The 22,296-nt window shown below is 34.4% G+C and overlaps 2 protein-coding genes across 13 annotated transcripts in view; both read right to left on the bottom strand.

Annotated features, from left to right (window-relative positions):
- Positions 1-17,825, bottom strand: part of beta-Spec (spectrin beta chain) — a 50,505-nt gene extending 32,680 nt beyond the window's left edge. For 10 of the 12 annotated variants that reach the window (XM_013317377.1, XM_013317383.1, XM_013317388.1 and 7 more), the window contains exon 1: positions 17,619-17,825. The gene's annotated coding sequence lies outside the window, so the exon portion shown is untranslated. Of the gene's footprint in view, positions 1-100; positions 123-14,724; positions 14,855-17,618 lie in introns of those variants that run through there. The other 2 variants (XM_013317378.1, XM_013317382.1) reach the window with 2 other exon arrangements.
- An 831-nt stretch (positions 17,826-18,656) lies between these two features.
- On the bottom strand, positions 18,657-21,936 carry cyr (cypher). Its single transcript, XM_013317508.1, has 6 exons — positions 21,751-21,936; positions 21,451-21,631; positions 21,235-21,339; positions 20,907-21,076; positions 20,221-20,751; positions 18,657-19,924 (listed from the first exon to the last, which is right to left on the bottom strand). Exons 1-6 carry the CDS (start codon positions 21,929-21,931, stop codon positions 19,572-19,574), a joined length of 1,521 nt encoding a protein of 506 aa, XP_013172962.1. The 5' UTR covers positions 21,932-21,936; the 3' UTR covers positions 18,657-19,571.
- Between the last annotated feature and the right edge of the window lie 360 nt (positions 21,937-22,296).

Genomic DNA, 22,296 nt, shown 5'->3' with positions numbered 1-22,296 from the left:
AATAAGTTTTTGCCGGTATTGTAGATAGCTATTAAACAAAATATCAAACTTTATTATTTTTGCATCCACGAAACAAGAAGCGCAAAAACAATAGACTGACCTATTTAACAGTAGAAAGCTATAGCTTACGGAGCGCAAACACAACTACGCGCACTCATAACTATGCGCATAGTGACGTCCTCATTGAAAACGGGAGGAAACAATGCGATTTTAATCACTACACCACTATTCAGGTGTTGGTCTTATCTCGCTATGGATAGGGTCTATTTCAGTGTATGACCGCATAACTGTGCGCGGATGTTGTTCACGGTACGCTACGGTTAGTGAGAAAAACATACGGCTCCGGAAATATCGATATTAACTTATCGATAATAACATGAGGGATCAAATGTCGATAATGAATATGACTTATGCTCTTATTGTTATAGTCAAGATTTTATTAATTTTTTGGTTACTGTAGTCTATTTTACTGATATGAAATATCTACTTTTTTATATAAGTGTAAAAAAGCGTTAAGCAGCAATATCCTATAATAGGAATAAATAAAAACTACGTGTAAATGTAAATAATGTTTTAGAAAGGAAATAAGGTAATATTTAACATCAATTCGATATCTTATCATCAGAGTCATCTATATCGCTATGTCGATATCTACTAAGTACACATCACTAGTCACGGTACGGTTACCGCCCAGTCAACGCAGACTGCGTTGCATTTTTAACCGGCATAGCTGTTGTTTGTTTTTATAATCAGACGTTTACTTACCTATCCGATGTGCTTCTACATTTGTATAGTGAAAATAAAGGATTCAACTGAGCTCGCAATATTTGTCGAAGCAGAGGATAATTTGTGACACAATGCCCAGTTTTTTTTATAATTCTCAATAATATACCATTCGATTCAATTGTGTTACGCGAACCACTGTCGCTGTAGCATAACAGGAGGGGAATTCTGACCTTCACTGGAAAGTAACATCAGCGTTTCGAATTTCGATGCTATCACTTCCGCGCACATTAACCTATGATATTTATGTTTTTACATTCAAAACTAATAATAGATATACGCTTTAAATTTGTATAGTGGCATCAAAGTTTACGATGAACATTTCACATAACTCAAGCTTTTAGCAAAATGACTTACATTTTTACTGTGTACGTGTCTATAGAAAATACAATTTAAATAATGTATTCATAAACAGAGAACATGAATAAAGAGAAACATCGTTAAACGGTGACCATGGGATTTGTTTGACAATACATGGCTTAAACTTTAAATTCACTGGAAAAAAATACAGTATATAAACATACATGCTCACGCGCGTCACTGCATTCGTCTCGAGATCGTTAATGCGCAAATTATTTTCTCACGAACGCTCAGACGCGTGAAGTGAATCAATTTTTAAACTTAACTGTTGCATGAATGTTTTTGCTAGGGACAAATAATAGGATAGGTACTTCCGATAAGAGTTTATTAGATTCGAAATACATAGACACTAGAAACAGTTGCTGTATAAATACATTTCTATAGAAAATCTATGAACCCTTACGAAATCTCTTTTCTTAATCAAGAAGACAGAGTATGCTTACGGTTTGCTCTTCAAACTCTTTTTCTCCAGTGATTTTAGCAATAAAACGAATTATCTTTAGTCAACAGCACGATTTCCAGCTTCCGACGAGTGTTGACATCACGGCCGCGACGCTATATTTAGTGTGGTTAACTCAGCACAAGTGGACGACTGGACTGTCGCGAGTTTTCGCTGATACGTAAAAATTATCGCCGTTTTGTTGCTTCAGAGAGTTCTTTCGTTTCTTTGGAATGATTTATTATAGCTGAATCTATACTTATATTATAAAGCTTGTTTAAACGCGCTAATCTCAGGAACTACTGGTCGGATTTGAAAAAATCTTTTTTTGTTAGCTAGTCCATTCATAGAGGAAGGCTTTATAACATTACGCTGCGACCAATAGTTTTTTTTTTATTTCTGTTCGGACGGAGTCGCGGGCGACAGCTAGTAATAGATAAATTCTTGACTAGCATTTCTATTGCTTACAAACACACACGAGAATACTGTATATGTAAAAACATAATATGTAAATTATGTTAATTTGATTTATAATACTGACTCATCGAGTATCCGTATATAAATCTTCAAACTACTTTATACATAAACTTAAAAGATTTATGAATCGTTTTATTCTATTGTGCTTTATTTAGTAAAAATTTGACCGGAGACAACAATTTATTTATATGTGCAGACTACTATCGCTCTTTAATAATAAAACTAGCTGACCGTGACTCCGTCCGCGCAAAATAAAAACTCTATTAGTAACCTATGTGTTTTCAGATTAAGTAATAGATCAATGCAAATAATTCATCCATACATCCAAACATTTGCATTTATAATATTAGTAAGACCGATATAATGGCAAATTACTGTTTGTAAGGTATAAGAGCAAATATTGTAAAACATCAGAGAAACTCGTTTAAATTCACGGGAATGTAACGTTAAAATACACCTGTTTTCCTTTAACATAAATAATAAAAAATTACAGAGTAACATTGACGAGAAGCAGGCGCAAGTGAAACAGCCGGTAGGTAAGAGCGGACGGACTAACAGGTACTTCCCATGGCGGTGCGCGGACGAATCCATTAACCCAAATTTAGAACCGCGCCCGAGCCACAACATGCGTGAGCTAGACGCCTATAAACTATTTCCCGTCTCACTCTGTCATCAGGTCATTATCTAATGTGTTTTGAGGTACCAAGGGCGGGGGTTGTGGGGGTTCTTTACGAGTATTTAGGAGGGTGTGGCATACTTCATTTGGAGGTCGATGTCAAGATATAAATTGGCAACAGACTTTTTTGTGTTAAATGGAGCACTTAAATGTAGAAGACTTTTTTGACTGGACTAAAGGAGGTCCCTATTTGTTTGTTTTTGTGCCCTACTCATTTTGCTGATGAAGCCGTACATAACTTCCGCATAAGATTTTCGTTCGTTACGAGTATTCCATTTTCAAACCATTCGTATCGGACAGCCATATACAACTACAAAACGGAATGTTACACTACTACGGTTTCATTTCAAAGAATTCTTTCGAAACCGTATACCAGGTGCAACCCTGTCATGATCGAGCAATTCCCCCTGTGTCGCAGTCCCCTCTCTCCGTAATTCCACGTGTTATAAATAATATAAAGCTGTACATACACACACATTGAACAGTACAGCGAAGCGACGCGTGTCCGGTCAACGCAAGTTCAAAGGGGGACATTTTGGTAAACAACGGCTCGTTGCATTTCGCTTGCGTCGTTTAATGAGAATCGATTAATTGCACCAGATAGGTATTGTTTAAAATTATGAACAATGTTTACATAACATTGAAGTTGAAAGTTAAATTTAAAGACAGATTTCCGGTGTATCAAATTTTTCAAAAATTTCTTAATCCAACCAAGTTCAGTATTGGGTTTCTCTTGAATATTATGAATGTTAATTTGAGAGATGCAAAGGTCAAACAAGGAAGACCACTCTTTTAAATAACAGGGACTTTTGACCTTCTCGTCTATGTGAGTAGTCAACAAAGTTGACCTATTTTATATAAGAGAAGTCAAACGAACGATGGAATCACCAGGGACATCTGCAAGAAGAGGAGGAAGAGGCATTGCCGGGCTTATTTACAGTACCTGCATATTAAATGAGATCTAGAAGGCATGCTTATTAATTTTTTATTTAAAAATATTTTCTGCTTATTTATTTCAAGTTATTACAATTCAAAAGTATCGTTAAGTTTAATCAAATTATTGAAACTTAATTACAATTTTAATTATAGTAATGTTGAAGTAATCGTTCTGTAAACGGATGAATCAACAAAGATGATGTCATCTTAACAATCTTGTCCGTTTAACTTGGACCTCATTGCTTGGTTGCCTTGTGACGTGGACAGCGTTGTCCCGACCGCGGCGCGCATTAACAGGATTTCCACCCACACAGGAGGCCGCTAGGGTTGCTTTGTATCCTACATTTTTAACTATGCAGTATTAAAAGACCTTAGTATTTTTTTTTTATTTTTACTATGGTGTCTACTTATTGGAAGACTCGTATGAGAAGAATTACACATTTTCGCGGATATTTGTGACGTCACGTTAAAGTCTATCTGTCACTGTTTACTTCATCGGTATTTTGTTCTAATACTTTTAAATTCTTACATGTTACATGATCGATTGTCATACATGACTGGCATAAGGTTTTACGTCAAAGAAATTCACCTGAAAACGCCCTTAGAAAGTACTAAGGAAGTGGCACTTTAGCGTCAGCCCTATTCCGATAGTCGGCAGTCGGACGCGTCTATAATTGCCAGGAAATTTATTTCGGTGGATGATTTTCACGAATGTATAAGCGATGTTATTTTTAGTGAATGTTCGTACATTGTACTCGGCGCTGGGAATTCAAGAAACGAGGCCGTCGAATCCCCGTCACTGTTTATATCGGCGCTAATAGTACAATGTGGCGTCACATTCAAACATTACGTACACTCTATATTAAAGAGTTCTCAAATAAGATGTATTAATTATGATGTCATCTTTCTTTGTAGACAAACTTTAGCAATGACACTTTACTTACATTTACTTTTTAACTATCGACAAATAATAAAACAAAATGTCTGATTGACAGACACTTAAAAAATAGTGTACCCAATTCATTAATATGTGTAATGATATGAATTATTTAAAAACAAACACAACAACGCAATTACACGATAATATCAATACCAAAAAAAGACTACTAAAAATGACGCGTTGAATTCACACATAAGTATACTGGTGTTGCAATCAAGGCTATTATTTACCAGCCTATGAAACACGTATGAATGGAACATTCAATAGCAAGTTTTAACATACTGTAGAAACATTTCAATTACTTGAAACTTTAGAAAGCAATCGGACTTTGAACAAAGCAACGTGTGGAGTCGAAGAGTGTTTTTATTTTTACCAAAGCGATATAAGTGCTCCCGACTTAATAACTACTAATAACAAATTGGCCTGTTATAGAGTTGACCTTGGCATATTAATTTACAACGTATCATTTACCAACCCACGAAACGCCAGCTTGTTATTATACAACAATTGTACATCATTTACTTTACATTTACATGTAAAAAATATTCAATAAAATCCAACAATTACATTATAAAAATAAATAAAACCTTACCGATAATAATACGCATAATAAAAAAATTAAAACAAACTATGGTTCATATTAAGGGCATATCCGTTCCTATAACCATAGATTCAATTATTCAATGAATGTCAGTCATTTATACTTATAGTGAGTGATTAGCCGCTCGGCCAGCATTGTGTCAGAGATGAATGAGTGAGCTCGAGTGGGCGTCGGCATTCGCCACTGAACTCTGTGGAGGATGCAGACAATTCGTTGCCAACCTGTGTACTATGGTAATTCTAAACTGACGCCGAAAATATGGACTTAAACTCTGTTGTATAATTTTAGAGGTTAAACTCAGTGCTACTTTTATAAGACGGAATACTCTCGCGCTTTATAAGCGACACTTAGCACTATTGCCTTTTGTTTTAATTGCTGTCAAATTAATCAACTGTAACAAATATAGTTATCAAGGGTTTCTGAGACAAAAATCTCGATTTCCAACATATTGTTATCCTTGTTTTGTCGAAGATAATGACAGGGATGACGATTTATTTTATCTCTGTATAAAATAAATCGTCATTTTGGTCTCGGAAGCCCCTGGTTAATAATGTCGACGCTGTAACAAAATAATCTATCATATGGGATGCAAGTTACTTCATACGTGTATTACATTAAGTAGATATACCGTAAACAATTGCAAATACAATGACGCAAGCTGACCGTACACGGCGCGCGTGCTGATGTTTTAATATTCAAAATAGGTTCCTTGTACCGCTGCGTCTGCTCAATAAGTTTTACGATGATGCCCTTGAACGATCGAGTGGATTTTAAATGTATACCATACAATAATTTCATCCTATGAAGTTACAAAGCAAACAACCTAATAGACTGTCCTATGGAAATATGCGACATCAAAAGGAAAATTACTCCTCCTTAACGCATACCTAAGTAAGTAGTGGCTGTCGATTGATAATATCTCATTTTTATTACCAAAAAAAGCACATTTTAATACGAATACATACTTGGACTTTAAGAAACTCAGAGCAAACGTTTAATGCTCATTGAGACCAAGGTAATCCCGCTGGCTTAGTGATAAGTAAACGAGAATTAATCTCTACTTTAATTACCGACAAAAACAATTGAACACGCTCTCCGTGAATATTTACTCTAAGCCAGCTATGGTATAATCTTGCGTATATATTCCCTTGCTGATATTAACACGGCCAGTACAAAGAAAAAGTAGTTTGCTGAAGTTTGCTGTAAATAGTGACTATATTAGCTGAAAGGCGTGTGCTGACATTTTAATAGAAGCACTTAACATTTATATAAAGTAACTGATACATCTGACACAAGGTTAATATGTAGCATCATCGATATGGCTGGGCGCGGTGCGGCCGGCGTGCTAGTCCGTTCGGCATTGCGGCTAATAATCGCACGATTATCATCTGTGTGGGCATGACATAAGCGATGACGTCACCGGGCAGCGACGAAGGCCGACGCTGTCAGACCCGTTTTATCATACACCCCGCTATGTCTTCAGTAAGATTGAAATTTAACAATGTTGATAGCACAACTCTTGTAGATATTAAGTTAATAGTAATCGTGATATAATTTGTTTTCAATTCACCTAAAAGAAAATTACAAATCCATCAATCAAATCACAATTAAATCCCACAATTAAAAATCAAGCTTTAAGTACTGTAATAAAACACAATTTAATGAATCAAGAGCCTACATTGCATTGTGTCGACCACGCCCTTTGCAGTCGCGAAGCAATGACGTGATCCGTTTATTTAGGTCAATACAACTGGCGACCATAAAAATTATAAAACGACTACTTCGAGCGCTCGCAAGCCACAACGCTACGTATTGTTCTAACTAATGTCTTCCTTAATCGTGAACGCAAACAAAAAAATTAAGCTAGCACAAGGGAACATTTCATTGAGGCACTCATGAGTTTCTTTAGTAAAGAGAAAAAATTCTCAAACTATTCTAAGGCTAAGTTGTCAACAAAATGTCATATAATTTTGCTAATAGCCGTAATATGCCCAATTCTCATCTCATAAACTTAATACATAGTTTGCTCATATTTTCCAAAAGCACAGACCGCTGACAAAAAAAAAGAAACACAAACTTCGGTTGGAATAAAAGCCAGCCTATCTTACTATTATAGCTTTAAATAATGGAAATGAAAATATTTAAGCATTGTTGGTAGTCTCGCACAATGAACATTGAATAATTCAAAAGTAATATCTCGGCAGCCGCGATCGTACTCTTGCGTACTTTCAATAATAACCATAACTTGTACCGCAAGCGGAGAAAGTCGGCTGCATACTTGCCTATACAAATACTATGTGGCAATTCTTTATTCAAATGTACATAGAAATGGTTTCCACAAGTATTCGTACAAAAGAGGAAGGATGCATCAACATAATACACAACGAACAGTCAAAATACATACATCAAAACGTATACATTCCTTATCTCTCAGTTTAAATAAACAGTATTCGAATCAGTCCTGACCTCTTTGCGAACAGATGACCTGGAGCGCACTCCAAACATTTGTTCATCATAAAAGCAGACAATGTGACATAAAAGTTGAAAGCTGAAGGCTTGTCACTTTGTCACAACAAATGCTGTTAAAATTCATCTATAAGATAACATACTGGACAAAATATGTAAAATTTACATTCATTGTCAGCTTAAATAAGTCCACACCGAACACCTCAAGCTCACATAGGTTAGCAGTGATTAGGCTCAAGCCAATCACATTTGGACATTGTGGATCGATTGACTACAGACTTTTTAATTACTTCATAATAATAACTTATATGGTAAAGGTTTAATGACATCGTAGTTCATTCATGTAATGTAACGTGTAACTTGAGTAATGGATGGCCCAGAGTAGTGCGTTAGAGGCTGCAAATTGCTGCCCAGCCACCGGCAAATTACTACTGTGATTCAATGCACCGTGCCACTGATTACATGCATTGAACACAACCATGTTTAAGCGAAGATATACAACGTATGACGTATTAGGCATGACGTATGGACCTCCGACATAGCATAGTACTTTTAAATCCTTAAAAAGTTTGTCGGCCAGTTATTTAAATTATTTTCTAAGAAGAGCAAAACAAAGAAGCATCATATTCTTGAATTATGATTATAAAAACTAGTCCAAAGGTCAATGGACTTACAATGTGTTATTCAAAACTAATAAATGGTCTACACTTAAAAATGTTGGTATTTACAAATAAAAACTTTAAAGCTATTAAAATAAGCTGCAAATGGTGTACCGAGAGACAACACATGTGGCTGGCAGACGACTGTGCATTTATAGATACTATATTATGGATTAAATGAATGTGAATAAAGTCGATTCAAATGACTTTAATGTGCTTGTGGAACAAATATTTAGATTTACATCAAGAAAAGTGGATAGAAAGTAAAGAAGGGTCAAACATTACGTAAATAAGAATCCAAAACCTACTAATCAATTTTAATAGGATCTAATATTCTTTGAATTATGTCTACTGTCAGTTAGTGACGAAATAAGATGACACAGTTCCGGTTTGCAATATGGCAGTGCGCCAAAAGCACTTAGAATAAAAGTTTTTAAGAATAACTTACAAAACGGAAGCTGTAGCCTAAACTTCCGGTATAACATTAGTGGATTGACTGAATTGAAAACAAACCTGTTTCGAAGCAGTCTTAACAGTGGTAGAGCCCGCTTTAACATCTTCGCACGAATTGGCCCGGCTCGCCCGGTGAAATACCAACACTCAGGAGACAAGGCGTGAAGTGGAAGCAATTCCGCGTTTCGTCTGATGAGTGTGCGTCCCGAAGGCCTAATTTAGTTTTCTTTCCCTTCCCACCCTTTTTCTTATAAGGAAAGGATGGGAAGTGGACTCTCCGGATGAGAGGATGCATGAAAAGGGAAGATATTTTCTTTCTGTGCATCCTCTCCTCCGTCGATTAAAGGTAGGCAACGCATATGCTATTGCGTTTGTGCAACGGTCACTTCGCTATTTCAGCGATTTCAGGTGGCCGCTCGCTCGTTTGCCATCTTATGATATAAAAAAAGCTTTACTAATTACTCCTAACACAAATCGAGTCAGACAGTACAAGAAGTCGAGTAAGCAATAACTTGTACTAGAACAAGAATATAAACAAGTCAGAACATCAAATGAACTCCAACGAGTACGCGCCCACAAACGATGTAACTTTGCTTTGACGGTTAAGTATTGTGAAACCGGTTACTTTATTTGAGAAGAATAATAAAAACCAGCGTAAGAGCCCTCACTACTATTATCCTTGATTAAATTTATTGCGTAAATACAATTAGTCAACGTTTGCTACTTACTATTTCTATAATATTTACAATATCAACTATAATTTAATCTGACTTGGAGCATTTTATTTTCTATTACTTTATGACATTTGTTATAACATATTTACCATCATAATTTATTAATTATTACGGAAAAAACCTACAATCGCGTTTCCTTTCCGAAAAGAATAATTTTATTTTAGTTTTAACTGTGCATCACATCTAAAGCGTCGTTAATTTTGATCCAAAACTGCATTTATGTTTAATAAAATACCCGTCACATTTATCAATACCGATTGATTTTTCTTTGTCTCCATTACTTTCGATTACATAATAAAATGTGTGCATGTAGATCTGTGCTGGCAGTGTTACGTGAGGCGGCGAGTGCAAGACGTGAACTGGATTGGAGTTCGTCGACCCGAGCACCAGGATTCAGGACCCCACCGTCGGAATATTGAACGCACAATGTATACAAACTACAATATTTCTTATTTTACTTCGATTCAGATGGATACTACAGAAAATTCGATTGTAAATCGCAAATAATGAAAGATATTAACGGAAATAGTATCGTTATCGATATAAGTTGTTAGGATGATATTTTATGATACATCTCTATTCCCAATTGCCTAAAAACATTGTATTTTTGATAATTTCAGTTATTGTATCGGCAACGAACATTCAAATGAATGTAATTTTTAAAATTAGGCTAAAATTAAATGCCAACTTAGTTTCATGATAAGATTTGGTTCTTAAGTTAACAATATTCGTATTTCTGAGATGACATCATTATGATGCAATGTATGCACAAGAAATTATCACGAAAATGTCATGTACAAATAACGTATAAGGTTTTATATATAAGAAAATTCTCGAAAAACCAATCTGCCCGGACCAACGTTGTGTTCGCAATAAATAAGAAAGGGTTCCAACACAATGGGCCGCTGTTACTGGATTTAGAAAGTCTGTTGCGACGCAAAGGCCCATTGTTAAATCAATTAACGTCAAAGCCCAATCGTGAACATACTTTAAATTTGATATTCAACGTGGGTTTCCACTGCCAGAACATTTATTAAAACATATTGCCATCTCTCTCATACTCTTTAAACAACAGAGATAACAATATGTTTTGTTGGAATCAATGTGACAAAAACGTACCATATAAATTTTCAAAATAAGATACTTCGAGTCATTGACTCGACTGCTTTTAATTGGACAAGCTAATGTAAAGTTCTGACGTCAATTTTTGAACTTATAATTTTCCTTTTTATCATCTCGAACAAGATTTGTGTAATTCATCGTATCGTCATTAGTCGGTGTGACGATTATCCACAGCAGATCACAAACTACCTCCCCTATGTCTAGACCGGAGATATTTATGTAGCGTGGTTCCTGGAAATGAATTAGTCATAGAACACTGAGGAGAACAACTTAAGGATAATTACAAACAATTTGGTTTTGATACAATATTTTTTATCTAGGACTTTAGCAAAAGATTTTTTAGGTCTATAACATGAAAGATTAAAAACGTAACCATTGTAAATAGTGACAGGTATTCTGAGGATTGTCTGGCTTCGAGATCGTACTTGAATAAATCTCAACCAGGATTACACTCGAGACTAGACGATGTTACGAAGGATTAAACTTCGTGGAGATAAATGACAGAACGTACAATTCAGTATTGACGACTCAAACGTAAAATATCCTGCTTGAAGGACCACCTACTTATAAGGCGAAGCTAAAACAGTAGTATAGTTTTATTACGCTATAAGAAGTATGAAGTAAAGTCACAAAATTAAATCAAACGGACAAGAGAAACAACATAAATATTGTATTTTTTTTAATCAGAATTTTACTACAGTCTTTCAAATGGATTGGGTATAAGATAAGACGTATGGTTTAGTACTTCACGCGCTGTGTACTGTTCTGTTTATAGATTGTTTAAAAAAAGTAAATTCCTAAAGAATAAGAAGGCGTTGCCCATAGATACAAATTAAATTACAACTACGCGTATCGACAGCGCTGTATTACGTAATATGGACTCTACAAATTAGATTAAAGTAGTGTATACATTGTAGAAACTACAATGCGTAAAATGCTTACAGCTTTTACTGCTGCTATCAATCATTAAATGGATTAGCTTATTGTATTTACTGTGTGTTTCTAAGACCAAAATCTCTATGAAATATATGGTCATCCCTGTCATTATCTTTGACAAAATAATGATAGCAATATGTTTTAAACGGAAAATTTTGGTTACAGAAACCCACAGTTAGATTACACAAGCTAACTGTCAAAAAAAGAAATTATCATGTTTGCACATGAAATTTTATTTCCGTTCTGTATATTTCTTTACAAGCGTAAATACCAAATGTAAAAATAAAAAAAAACTCACAAGCAATAACTTTTATAAACGCTTCGTCAACTGAAAATGCTTACCTGAAACAATAAAAACATCATTAATAAAAAGAAGATCGTATTTATAACAGTTTTATAGATTATATAAAATACTGTCAATAAATATATCAGCAACATAAATTAAAAGTATGTTTTTAATAGAAACTCATACCATTTATATTAATAACTAACCTACATTAGATTTCTTTGACTATTGGTAAGCAGGAAATTTTGTCAAGACTACAAACAAGCTCAGAAAGCTTTTCTTTTACTCCCATTTATAACATAAAAGTATATTTGTCAGACGTCTAAATTATGTCACAAGTAAAGAACGCCCCAAAGTCAATTGGTGGGTCAAACGAGTGCCTCAGGACAGATAACCGCGCCCGAAACAATTGACTCACTTGATAAGACGGCAACGCTTCCACTCTCTTGCCGAAAGATATTTCACAGAATATTTTTCTGTTCCTAAAAGTATTCGCCTACAGATTACATCTTGTACACTCAAGGACTGAAGATTTTTCCAAAAATTTCTTTGTAGAGAACAAAAACAGCTTTCAGTTAATTGAGATTAAAATTTTAAAGTCTGCTATGCTCTGGTCTGATTAAGTTCCTTTTATCTTTAAATAACTAGACCTTGCTTCTAAATTCTAAAAGATTGCATATTAGAGATTCTCTGAAATTGTCTCTTGAGCTAAGAGATCCTTGACGGATGATACTCTTACATTCCTGCTAGATTGATTGTTCACGTCAAAAACTAGGACATGTAACAATCAAAAGACTAATGAAGACGTCACTTCAGTTAATGACTTTAGTATAACACCCTTACTTCTTAATTTTTTCCAGTTCTATTGCCATTTTAAGGGTTCCGTACCTCCAAAGGTAAAAACGGAACCTTTATAGGATCACTTTGTTATGTGTCTGTCTGTCTGTCAAGACCTTTTTTCTCAGGAACGAGTCGAGGTATCAGACTGCAATTAATTTGTTTTAATTATTCTGTGTCCAAAGCAACGTATTGTTTATCATTTAAAAAAAACTCGAGCAATATCGGTGCAACTATATCTATACGATAACATAACAGATAAAGCGAATTTTTCAATATGATTGCCCTATTAAATATACTTCTTGAGAACTGCGATAGGTGATACAATGTAGATTAGTAGAGACCTTTGCAGTTGAATTCTACTGCAAACGAAGCAATTCAGTAAAATACATAGTTTGTGGGGAGCTGTAAAGTGGTCAAAATAATAAGCAACGTATGAAAACATAAACATTGGAGTCTGGATTTTGTTTTTTGCTAATTCAGACAGTGATATCATTATAACATGAAATTAATACTAAACCATGTGTTTCGATATCATTTTACTTTGACAATCGAACGAATAACGATCGAGGATTTTATTAATGTAATGTTCTAAAGGAATGTTTATGACATTGATTCGACAATCTATATGTATGAAAGATTGGGAATAATGAAGTAAGTTAAACCACTAGATATAGCTCAAAATATAATAACTGTGTCTTAATTAATTGTAATTAAAATACAATCCGAAAATAATATTCTTAGTCATAACGATTGACACGATTTGATATAAATCAATTAAAATATCATAATTTTATAATGGTTTATTATCTTAATATTAATAGAGACGGTTCCCAGACGTCTGGATGACGTCACGCTGCAATAACAACGCGCAAAAACTGCAAAAAGGTATGCAGCGATGTATGACATCATACTATGAGATAACCGACCTCCACGGTACACTATCTTCCCACTAAATTGTTATGAACAACATTTTTATACTTGATTCAGTTTTATGTTAAAATCTTATATTGTCCTTAAAAATGCGCACTGTTGTAAGTCCTATACGCATTATCCCACGTAAATAACTGACTGAAATTGAGACAAACCAGAGACAAAATTCTTCTAAATTTAAGACACTAATTGGACGTCTTTCTTAAAAAATTAATTGTTGTGTTACAGAATAAAAACAATCTTTTAAAACGTTTTGTCATTACTTTTATATGTTTAATTTAAGTTTATCACAGGGACATTTATGAATAAGATACTAAAATATATATATATATATACGATGAAAATGTAATTTCCTTAGTGCAAATACATAACTCGATACATAGCAGACGTTACCCTTTGCCGTTGTCGACAGATCATTGATACGGCTGCGCAACTGACCTCGATGTGGGGGTGACCGGGGAAGGGTGAATACTGGGGGGGCAGCAGCTGGCGTCCAAGTAGGTTAGGCAAAGTCTATCCACAATTAGATTGCCAAGTCTATTTCCTAGAGGCTAATAAAGCTATCCGCAGTTCTGTAATACTTATATGCCGTAGTACTTTGAAGTTATCGGTTAAATAGTGTATATTTGAGAATTTAAGGTTCCAACAAAAGATTTTTTTGTTGCAAAATCATGTTTTGAGCTACGAAAGTTGTTATAATCCTTAAGAATAAAACCAAGACCTTATAAATATACTTCTATGTAATAATAACGGTATTAAAAATCTTCCAAAGTTCAGTAATAATATTTGCTTGTAAGTCACAACGAATAACCGCAAGAGCTAAATGTAGCGAAAATCTTTCTAGGTCACCAGAGGGCGTGGAATTAATGGATATATTGACACAGAAATGAGCAAAAGGACGTACATTAACGTTGAAAATTTCTCGATTTCTACAAGCATGAACTTATTTGCGTAACACAACACATAGTAAACTTCTTAATCATCGTTCCATTAACGTAAGATGTTAGGTTTCGAGGACTTTAATGTCAATTGAGTCACAACTCAACCTCAAAGATATTTCAGTTTCTAAATCGAATTAGAACATACCCGAGTTCGAGGACTATCTCATCTCTTCGCAAGCAATACACGAACACTCACAGCACTTGTACAAATTCTATGGCAACACTACAACACGGATGTTAAGACACGAGCGCTCAGCGCGACACTAACTGTACGAAGTGAGCCGGGCTATCGATCGCGCGGGCCCCTGGCGCCGGCGAGCCGCATGTCCCTATTGCACGCACGCCCCTCCTACTTCCCACCCCCCAGGGTAGGGTGTATCCCGCTTTTGAGGTGTGATGATTGAACAGAAAAAATCATTACATTTGAAACATAGCAACATTTAAATCTATAACAGGTATAGGTCATTTATCTGGCTATTGCCAAGCCATAGCATATTTTGGTATGGTTCTGATGAAAAGGTTTCGGAGAAATTGCGATTTCCAAACCCATTTGGCTTCTATGTATAATCGTATTAAAATGTTTAATGAATTATATAAATGAACATAAAAACTTTTTTATATTTTCTAAATTACGTAAAATTATCACAAATAAACAAGAAATTACTTTAAAAATTTTAGTAAAAAAGATAAATGAAAGGATATTTTTAAAATAAAATAAAATCAATGCCGCAAATTACGTAATCGAAGTTTCCCAGGTAAATCCAGCTGGCAGGAAGTCTAGAGAAATTGAGGCCTTGATCTCCCCAATCCCTTCCCCCTATCGCCCCGACCTTGCTCGTCGAAACATCCCGACCCCACACACGCCCCAGACGGCGACTGAGAAATCTGTCAAAAGTATTTGAATTTACAGGAAAATGCTGGCAATTCGGGTTTATGGGTAACATAAACATTTCGGACATTTACAACAATCGTATAAATATTCCAAAATGTTTTTTTTTTAGATAAACTCTTATTTGACGCACCCAGTGTTAAGTGATGATGAAGTTGGTAGACAGTATTTGATACTTTGTGTGCCTGTTCATTCTACTCTTGAAGGAACCTTCATAGTATTTGAACGCAAGCACTCGTGCCCACATAATTAGATTAAAAATGCCCAGTAATTAGTTAATAGTAGTTATTTATTAGTCTAGAGTGAACAGCGACTAATAATTAAATCATACCAAAGTCATAGATTAACATTTTACCAAAGTAAGATTGAATTTTTAAATGAATTCATGCACTGAAGCAAGTTTACATGACAAACTAGTCACCGGCAGGTTTTGAGTCCCCTTGCATAATGATTCATGAATTATTTATTGTAAATGTAAAATTGCATTTATACTTTTGGTGAATTTAATCCAGTGAAAAAATAACAGTTTATATTTAAACCTTTTCTTGCATATTAAGTGCATAAATTTTAATAATATATTGTGTTATTATATAATATAAATTCCAGAAAGAATTATAAAAAAATGCCATTCTGAGTATGTTTCATAAGTTTTCAATAATGGGGCAGACAAGAAAACAGCCTAAATTTCACATTATTTTCGAATAACATAATAATCAAACAATCTGCCAACTAATATCCAGTGAATCAATGCTCTATGATGTGTTTTATAAAGAAAATAGCAACATATTTCCAACAAGTACTGTCTTAATCATTCATTGCTTTTAAAAATAATAACCCACTAAATTATTCAAACTTTCGTGAGACATTATACTAAACTGACATATGTACACGGCTAAACACTCACATATATTATTATAGTGAGCAACGGGCCGCATCCGGAAATAATACCAGTACCACTCATCCTGATGAAGGGCCCCCGATGGGCTTGAAACTAGTTGGTGCCGCCACCCAAAGAAATGGGGATTAAAACATATACTTTGCACAAGATATTACGAGGCAGTAAGCCATCTTGTGTGTTATCTTTGATAAGTACAGAAATTATCAGTAAGTATTATAATTTTCACAATCATATTTTATTTGCACACATTAGTAATTGGCAAACTCTTATCACAAATTTAGACTAAAAATTATTATTTCTATACTTCAAAAGATAGTCTATCTGACTATAAACCTCTGCTTATTGAAGTCAGATAATTTGAGCAGGTTTTGGAAGGTACTTTTTTAACCTAAAATATTATAAATTGCTAGATATAGGTAGTTAAATCTAGTAATAAATATAGCCTATGTAATCAGAAACAATCAAATGTTTTATATCGGATTGATATTTCATGTATGTAAATAAAAATTAAATAATAATAATTTATACAAATATTTTAACAAGCAACCAATAAGCAAAAATCAAGCACTAAAATATAGGTATTGTAATTAATAAGTACTCAAGATAATATTAATTACCATTACATCATCATATGAGGTACATACATACATATTTAGTAATAAAAGTTATTTCTGATATTCTAAATTTTAATTAGTATAAAGTTATAGCCATCAAATAAATCTCCTCGCTATAATATGTTGTATGTTAAACTATTCAATGCATAGCAACCTGTCACACCCCATTTACTGCACAACCACTTGACTTATATTGAATTTATGATTACTCACAATACTTATCTGTTAGATTTATGTCTAGGTACTGCTTGTTTAGCTTTGTAATTTTTCAACTTTGAAAATTGTTTGTTGAACATGGTCGGGTAAAATTAAAATTACATTTATGTATTTGTTAAAAATTATTATTAAATATATTAGGCCGTTTTTAAATAAACTTTAACTCATCCAAGCAATAAATATGATTCCGAGAATAAATTTAATCGTTACATTTGAGATGCGGCAAAAAGCTTCAATGAGAAATTACAAGGCTAAAACCTGTAGACCGAAATCTATTAAGAATTTACTTTTCGGTACGAAACAAGTATTGTAATCTTCCACACTTCGATTTTAATTAGATTAATATGATATCACTTAAAATTCGTCCGTCTTAATTCCATACAAAATATAACACCTTTTTATAGGCCGAAGTACCTACTTACCTCAAAATTGAATTCACTTGCACAATCACACCGAAAAACAATTTCTTATCCAATTTGCGGTTTTATTAACATAACACGTACACTTTTAATGTAGGGCTTCAGTAATAATCACTATTCATGTAGAAAATTCCAAATTATCATCCGTGACTGCGAGTACGAACGGGCGTCGAAGGCGAGGCAAAAGATCGCCGCGAAAGCATCACCTTACCACCCACGTCATAGATTAAGTGATGAACAGCTTAGCCACACAACCAGTTTTTTACCGTGTTTTATAATAAATAGTAAAAACCTTTTTATGTCTTGTGTCTGGATTTTAAACAATAGTTTTTGCTATCCATGCAAATTTTATTATTTTTAAAACGATCCGAGAAATGAAAATTTGTCGAATTTAGGTTCACACCCAAAAATACTGTATTGCTAAATTGTAGTACTTCCTCTTTAAAATTAAAATTAATGCAATTGGCGATACTTAGATGGTGAACTGAAATTTTCTATCAAAATTTGTTCCACAAAATAAAAAATGAAAAGGAAAGAAATCACCAGTTTAAGTATTAAGAGAATTCTGACGGCGGGAAAAATATTCTTTGACAAGCATGATGTCATGTTGTGTCATAGATAAAGAAGTGTTTTTTTTAGTCTATGAATGATTGCAGTGCGTTCACGTTCGGAAGTTCGAAACATAAAAATGTTTTGTTGTGTCATCCATTCAATAAACATTTCAAAACCAAATCATTCATTAAATATACAAGGAAAAATTAATATAAAACGTAAGTTGAGCGTTACAGTTACAATTCAATTTATTTTGTTTGATAAAATAAAATACATAACTATGTTATGTGATTCAAATATAGATTTATGAAATTCTTTAAATACCGTCCTTTTTTAACTTAGGAGTACATGCTTCACACTAATATGTTTTCTTTTCAAATACTTCTACAAAAATGTATACCTACGTAAGTTCATGATGTTTACGGAATAACGAAATAAAACAAATAAGTCGATTTTGTAATCTCTTTATTAAAAAAATTATAAAAAGGAAACTTATTTTTCTATAACATTATTTTTTATCACAATATATGATTCATTTAAACATAAATATTTCGTCAAATACAATGTCATCCTATTCTTAGTCTTAAAATTATGAAGAAAAACTTAAATTATATTGTTTCGAGGTGGCACTAATGACTTTTTATAAAAATTAATATTCAACTCGATCTCAACCGCCACCATTTTGAAGTAGCAATATAGCAATAGCTAATTACCAATTCTATATCTTTAATTAAGTATAATTAATATGTTACATACGAAATTAATAAGATATATTATTATCTTGAGAATATAGCTATGTGGCCAGTTTCTTCTTGTATTATGTAAAACGTTACAAAAGTTTTACAAAATTGCTATTACGCCTTGTATTGTGTAATCGAAATTATATTTTTCCGTAACATTCCCTGATGAATTAACCTAAATTACCTTAAATCTCTAAAAATTATACATAGGACTTTCTACAAATCCCTATGTATTTCTATCAAAAGCACCACCTCAAGCATGTTTTTGACAATAAAAATAAATTAAACATCAAACTAATCATTAGAGTAATGTTCATCGGACAGTCTTCCCACAAAACAATCCCATTTGTTTTAAATTAATCGTACATTAATAATTTCAACACAAGCACCAATATTTCATAAGAGTATTAAAAAGTTCGCTAATATCATTCACTGTTTGAAAATAACGTTAAAAAATAAGAATTAATTGCACCATTGAAATATACTGAATTAACAATATTACTGTGTCTATAACAAATTAAAAAAATATATTCACAAACTCTGATTAGTACATATTATTAAAGGCAATTTAAATTAAAATTTTGCCTAATTTCTAGGTGTATTTATGAAAAACAAAATTTATTAAAAACTCTGCTCTGATATATTTTTTACATCGTTAATATGTTTAAAACGCTCTTGCATAAGGCCAGTTATTGCTAGAAGATGAATGGTGATCTAAGTAAGGACTATCGGTTAATAACAGTTTACTCCCACTTAGACCAGAACTGGAACTCTCACTGGAAGAGAACAAACTCTTGCTGCCGGTGTAGAAGGAGAGAGACGTATGCAATGGTTCGCGAACCATTCGTCTTCTCGCTCGCACTAATGATGCAAATGCGACAGCTATAGCGCATAGAAAAATGATCCCTAACACACAAAACGCAAGAGCCATTTTGCCAGGTGATAAGCATATCGTTTTGTCTCCTGGAGAGAAGCCTCGTACGAATTCATCTTTGTCACCGTCTATTCTTCTCGACCCTGTAACGAAATTTGATTGTTTAGTGTTTATTGGAACAAGAAATTTATGAAGCATGTCGTTTAATTTTGTAAAATCATCATCAGATTTATAGATGCACTGTCAACCATACCATTGCAGGACTAAGGATGAAAAAGAAGAAAAAAGGAGGGAAAGAAAAAAAAGAAAAGAATGGAAAAGCGAAATTTGTATTTTTCTCCATGTTTGTAACCGTCTTATTTGTTAATAGCATCGTTATCTACATATTCATTATGGTTTTTTTTATTCACTTGGTCTTCATTAGAATAAAAAGACATACCTCTTATTGATGCTTCGTCCTCGAGCTCAATGTTCGGCGCAAGAACTTCTATGCTGTTGTACACCTCTAGCCTATCAATAACCAATCCTCTGGCATCTTTGTCCAGCCTCGCTTTCCTTAGCAGCCCGTCTCTGGTCTGCTGCGGTCTTCTCAAAGCTTTACAATCTATCTTTGGACAGTTTCCTTTGCAAAGTTCCACCCCACAGGTTAAATGTAGTTTCGCTCTATCTGGGAATTTGAATGCCGCGAAAGTGACTACAGCATGTTGATATGTCATAATATTCTTGAAAGCGTAGTCTGGGTCGTTCTTTATCTGCTTTATCTTTGTAGATTCTTGTATATTTTGTTGAGGATCGACAGGTTTTAAGTCGGAAAGATCAACTTCTGGGCCGCGGTGCTTATGTTCATGAAGGGTGGGGCTGCTGAAGATAGCCTCATCGATGGGGCAGCCGGCATCATCTAGAAGTTTCTGTGACGCTTCTCCTAAGCCGTCGTGCGCGACGCAGTTTGTTATTCGTAGGCCCACACCAACTGTAAGTTGAGCGAATTCAAAGATAAACATTTTTTTTCAAACAATTTCATAAAACTAGACAAGTCAAAGATTAAGGCAAGAAGGTTACGATGAATGAGTTTTTAAAATGTTGGTCTAATTTGATATCTATTATATCTAGAAATATTGTACTCACCAGGCAAGGTACACTGTATGAGCAGCCGCGTGGGCTGGCCGACCTCGACGGAGGCGGGCTCTGCGGCGGCTGCGGTGGGCGCCAGCTCCATCCAGGCGCGCGCCGCCTGCACCAACTGCTGTCGCTGTTCCGCCTCCGCTGGGTTGAAGCCTTGACGATTACGACCCGTTCTGTCGGTAAGTAGGACCGTAAGAAAGGTTACATTAGATTAGAACCTTAACAAATACAAATAATGAGGGTATGCTACAAATCGCACTCATATCTTAAAGAGATTAGTACTCGCACTTTAGGGAAATGTCCTATCTTCATAAAAGTTAATTTTAATTACCTAACTTTCTTAGCTTCTTTACTTGTCATCTCTCGTAGCTTCGTGCTGATGACGCCCTCGAGTGCTGAGCTGTGGATCCTGACGGCAGGTGGTTTCAGCTTGCACCTGAAATACATCTTCAGATAATAAGGTATTCCACAATTTTTAAACGCCTATTGAAATGTAATAGCAAATGTATATAAGAGCAAAAAATGAAATGATTTTATCTGCACCCACCTCACCATTAACTCTTGATCGGAGGACTGCTGCAGCTGACGGTCCATTTGTATAACCAGCTCCACCGTGTAGTACAGGTCCTCATTATCATCGGGCTCTTCCACCGTCGAATTGATAGTAGATGTACGTACTCCGCAGGCGTTTGACGGTAGATTCAATGACACTTTCTTTTGTAATTTCCCTAAAAGAGTTTGATATTTTCCGTGTTATGGTCTAAGAGCGTATATTGACAATACTACAAAGTTAACTTTTTCTTTATAAGTTGAGAAAAATATAGAGTTAAATGCATGTATGCTCTACCTTGTACTCGACACTCTCTCGAGAAGTCTTTGCTGAAAACAAGTCCTTTAAATGGCTGATCCATGATGATGTGAACGGCGATCGAACTCTTGTCACACGTGGTCGCCACGTCGATGACTTTGTTGGCGATGCCGTGCACACTCCCGGCCACTAAGAGCCATATAACCACCGCCCAGCACATAGCCACGGACCCTGAAAGACAAATAAAATAGGAACATTAAACATAACTCTTTACGAAAGGATAGGTGGATTTATGACTCAAAATAAGTCGTGCTTTCTGTTTTGAGATAGTCAAAGAAATTTTTTAGTATGTACTTGCAAAGCTCTGAACTATTTGATGCAAAATATATGGATAGGTATAGATCGATGAATCACATGTTCAGGTTACATTATGATGGTAACAACATTATTTCACGTAGACGTTGTGGTTAATTTAGCGGTCAGCGCGATTGAAACGGCGGCAAATAATAGAAAATTGTTTTTTGATGTTGCGCACTTTATTTTTTTTTATTTTATACATTTTAACAAAATAATAAACCCTCTCTA

This window comes from Papilio xuthus, unplaced genomic scaffold (assembly GCF_000836235.2).
Source record: "Papilio xuthus unplaced genomic scaffold, Pxut_1.1 DF826938.1, whole genome shotgun sequence".
Classification (NCBI taxonomy): Eukaryota; Metazoa; Arthropoda; class Insecta; order Lepidoptera; family Papilionidae; genus Papilio; species Papilio xuthus.
Note: the sequence above shows the minus strand (reverse complement) of the source record. Positions and strands in the feature narration are given on the sequence as shown.

What these genes read in the sequence shown, in the direction of transcription:
- cyr (XM_013317508.1), bottom strand. Translation starts at nt 21,931, where the DNA reads ATGTGCTGGGCGGTGGTTATATGGCTCTTAGTGGCCGGGAGTGTGCAC. An exon ending in GAGAGAGTGTCGAGTACAAG is followed by an intron (nt 21,632 to 21,750) that starts GTAGAGCATACA and finishes AAACTCTTTTAG; the next exon opens with GGAAATTACAAAAGAAAGTG. An exon ending in AAAGAAGCTAAGAAAGTTAG is followed by an intron (nt 21,077 to 21,234) that starts GTAATTAAAATT and finishes ACTTACCGACAG; the next exon opens with AACGGGTCGTAATCGTCAAG.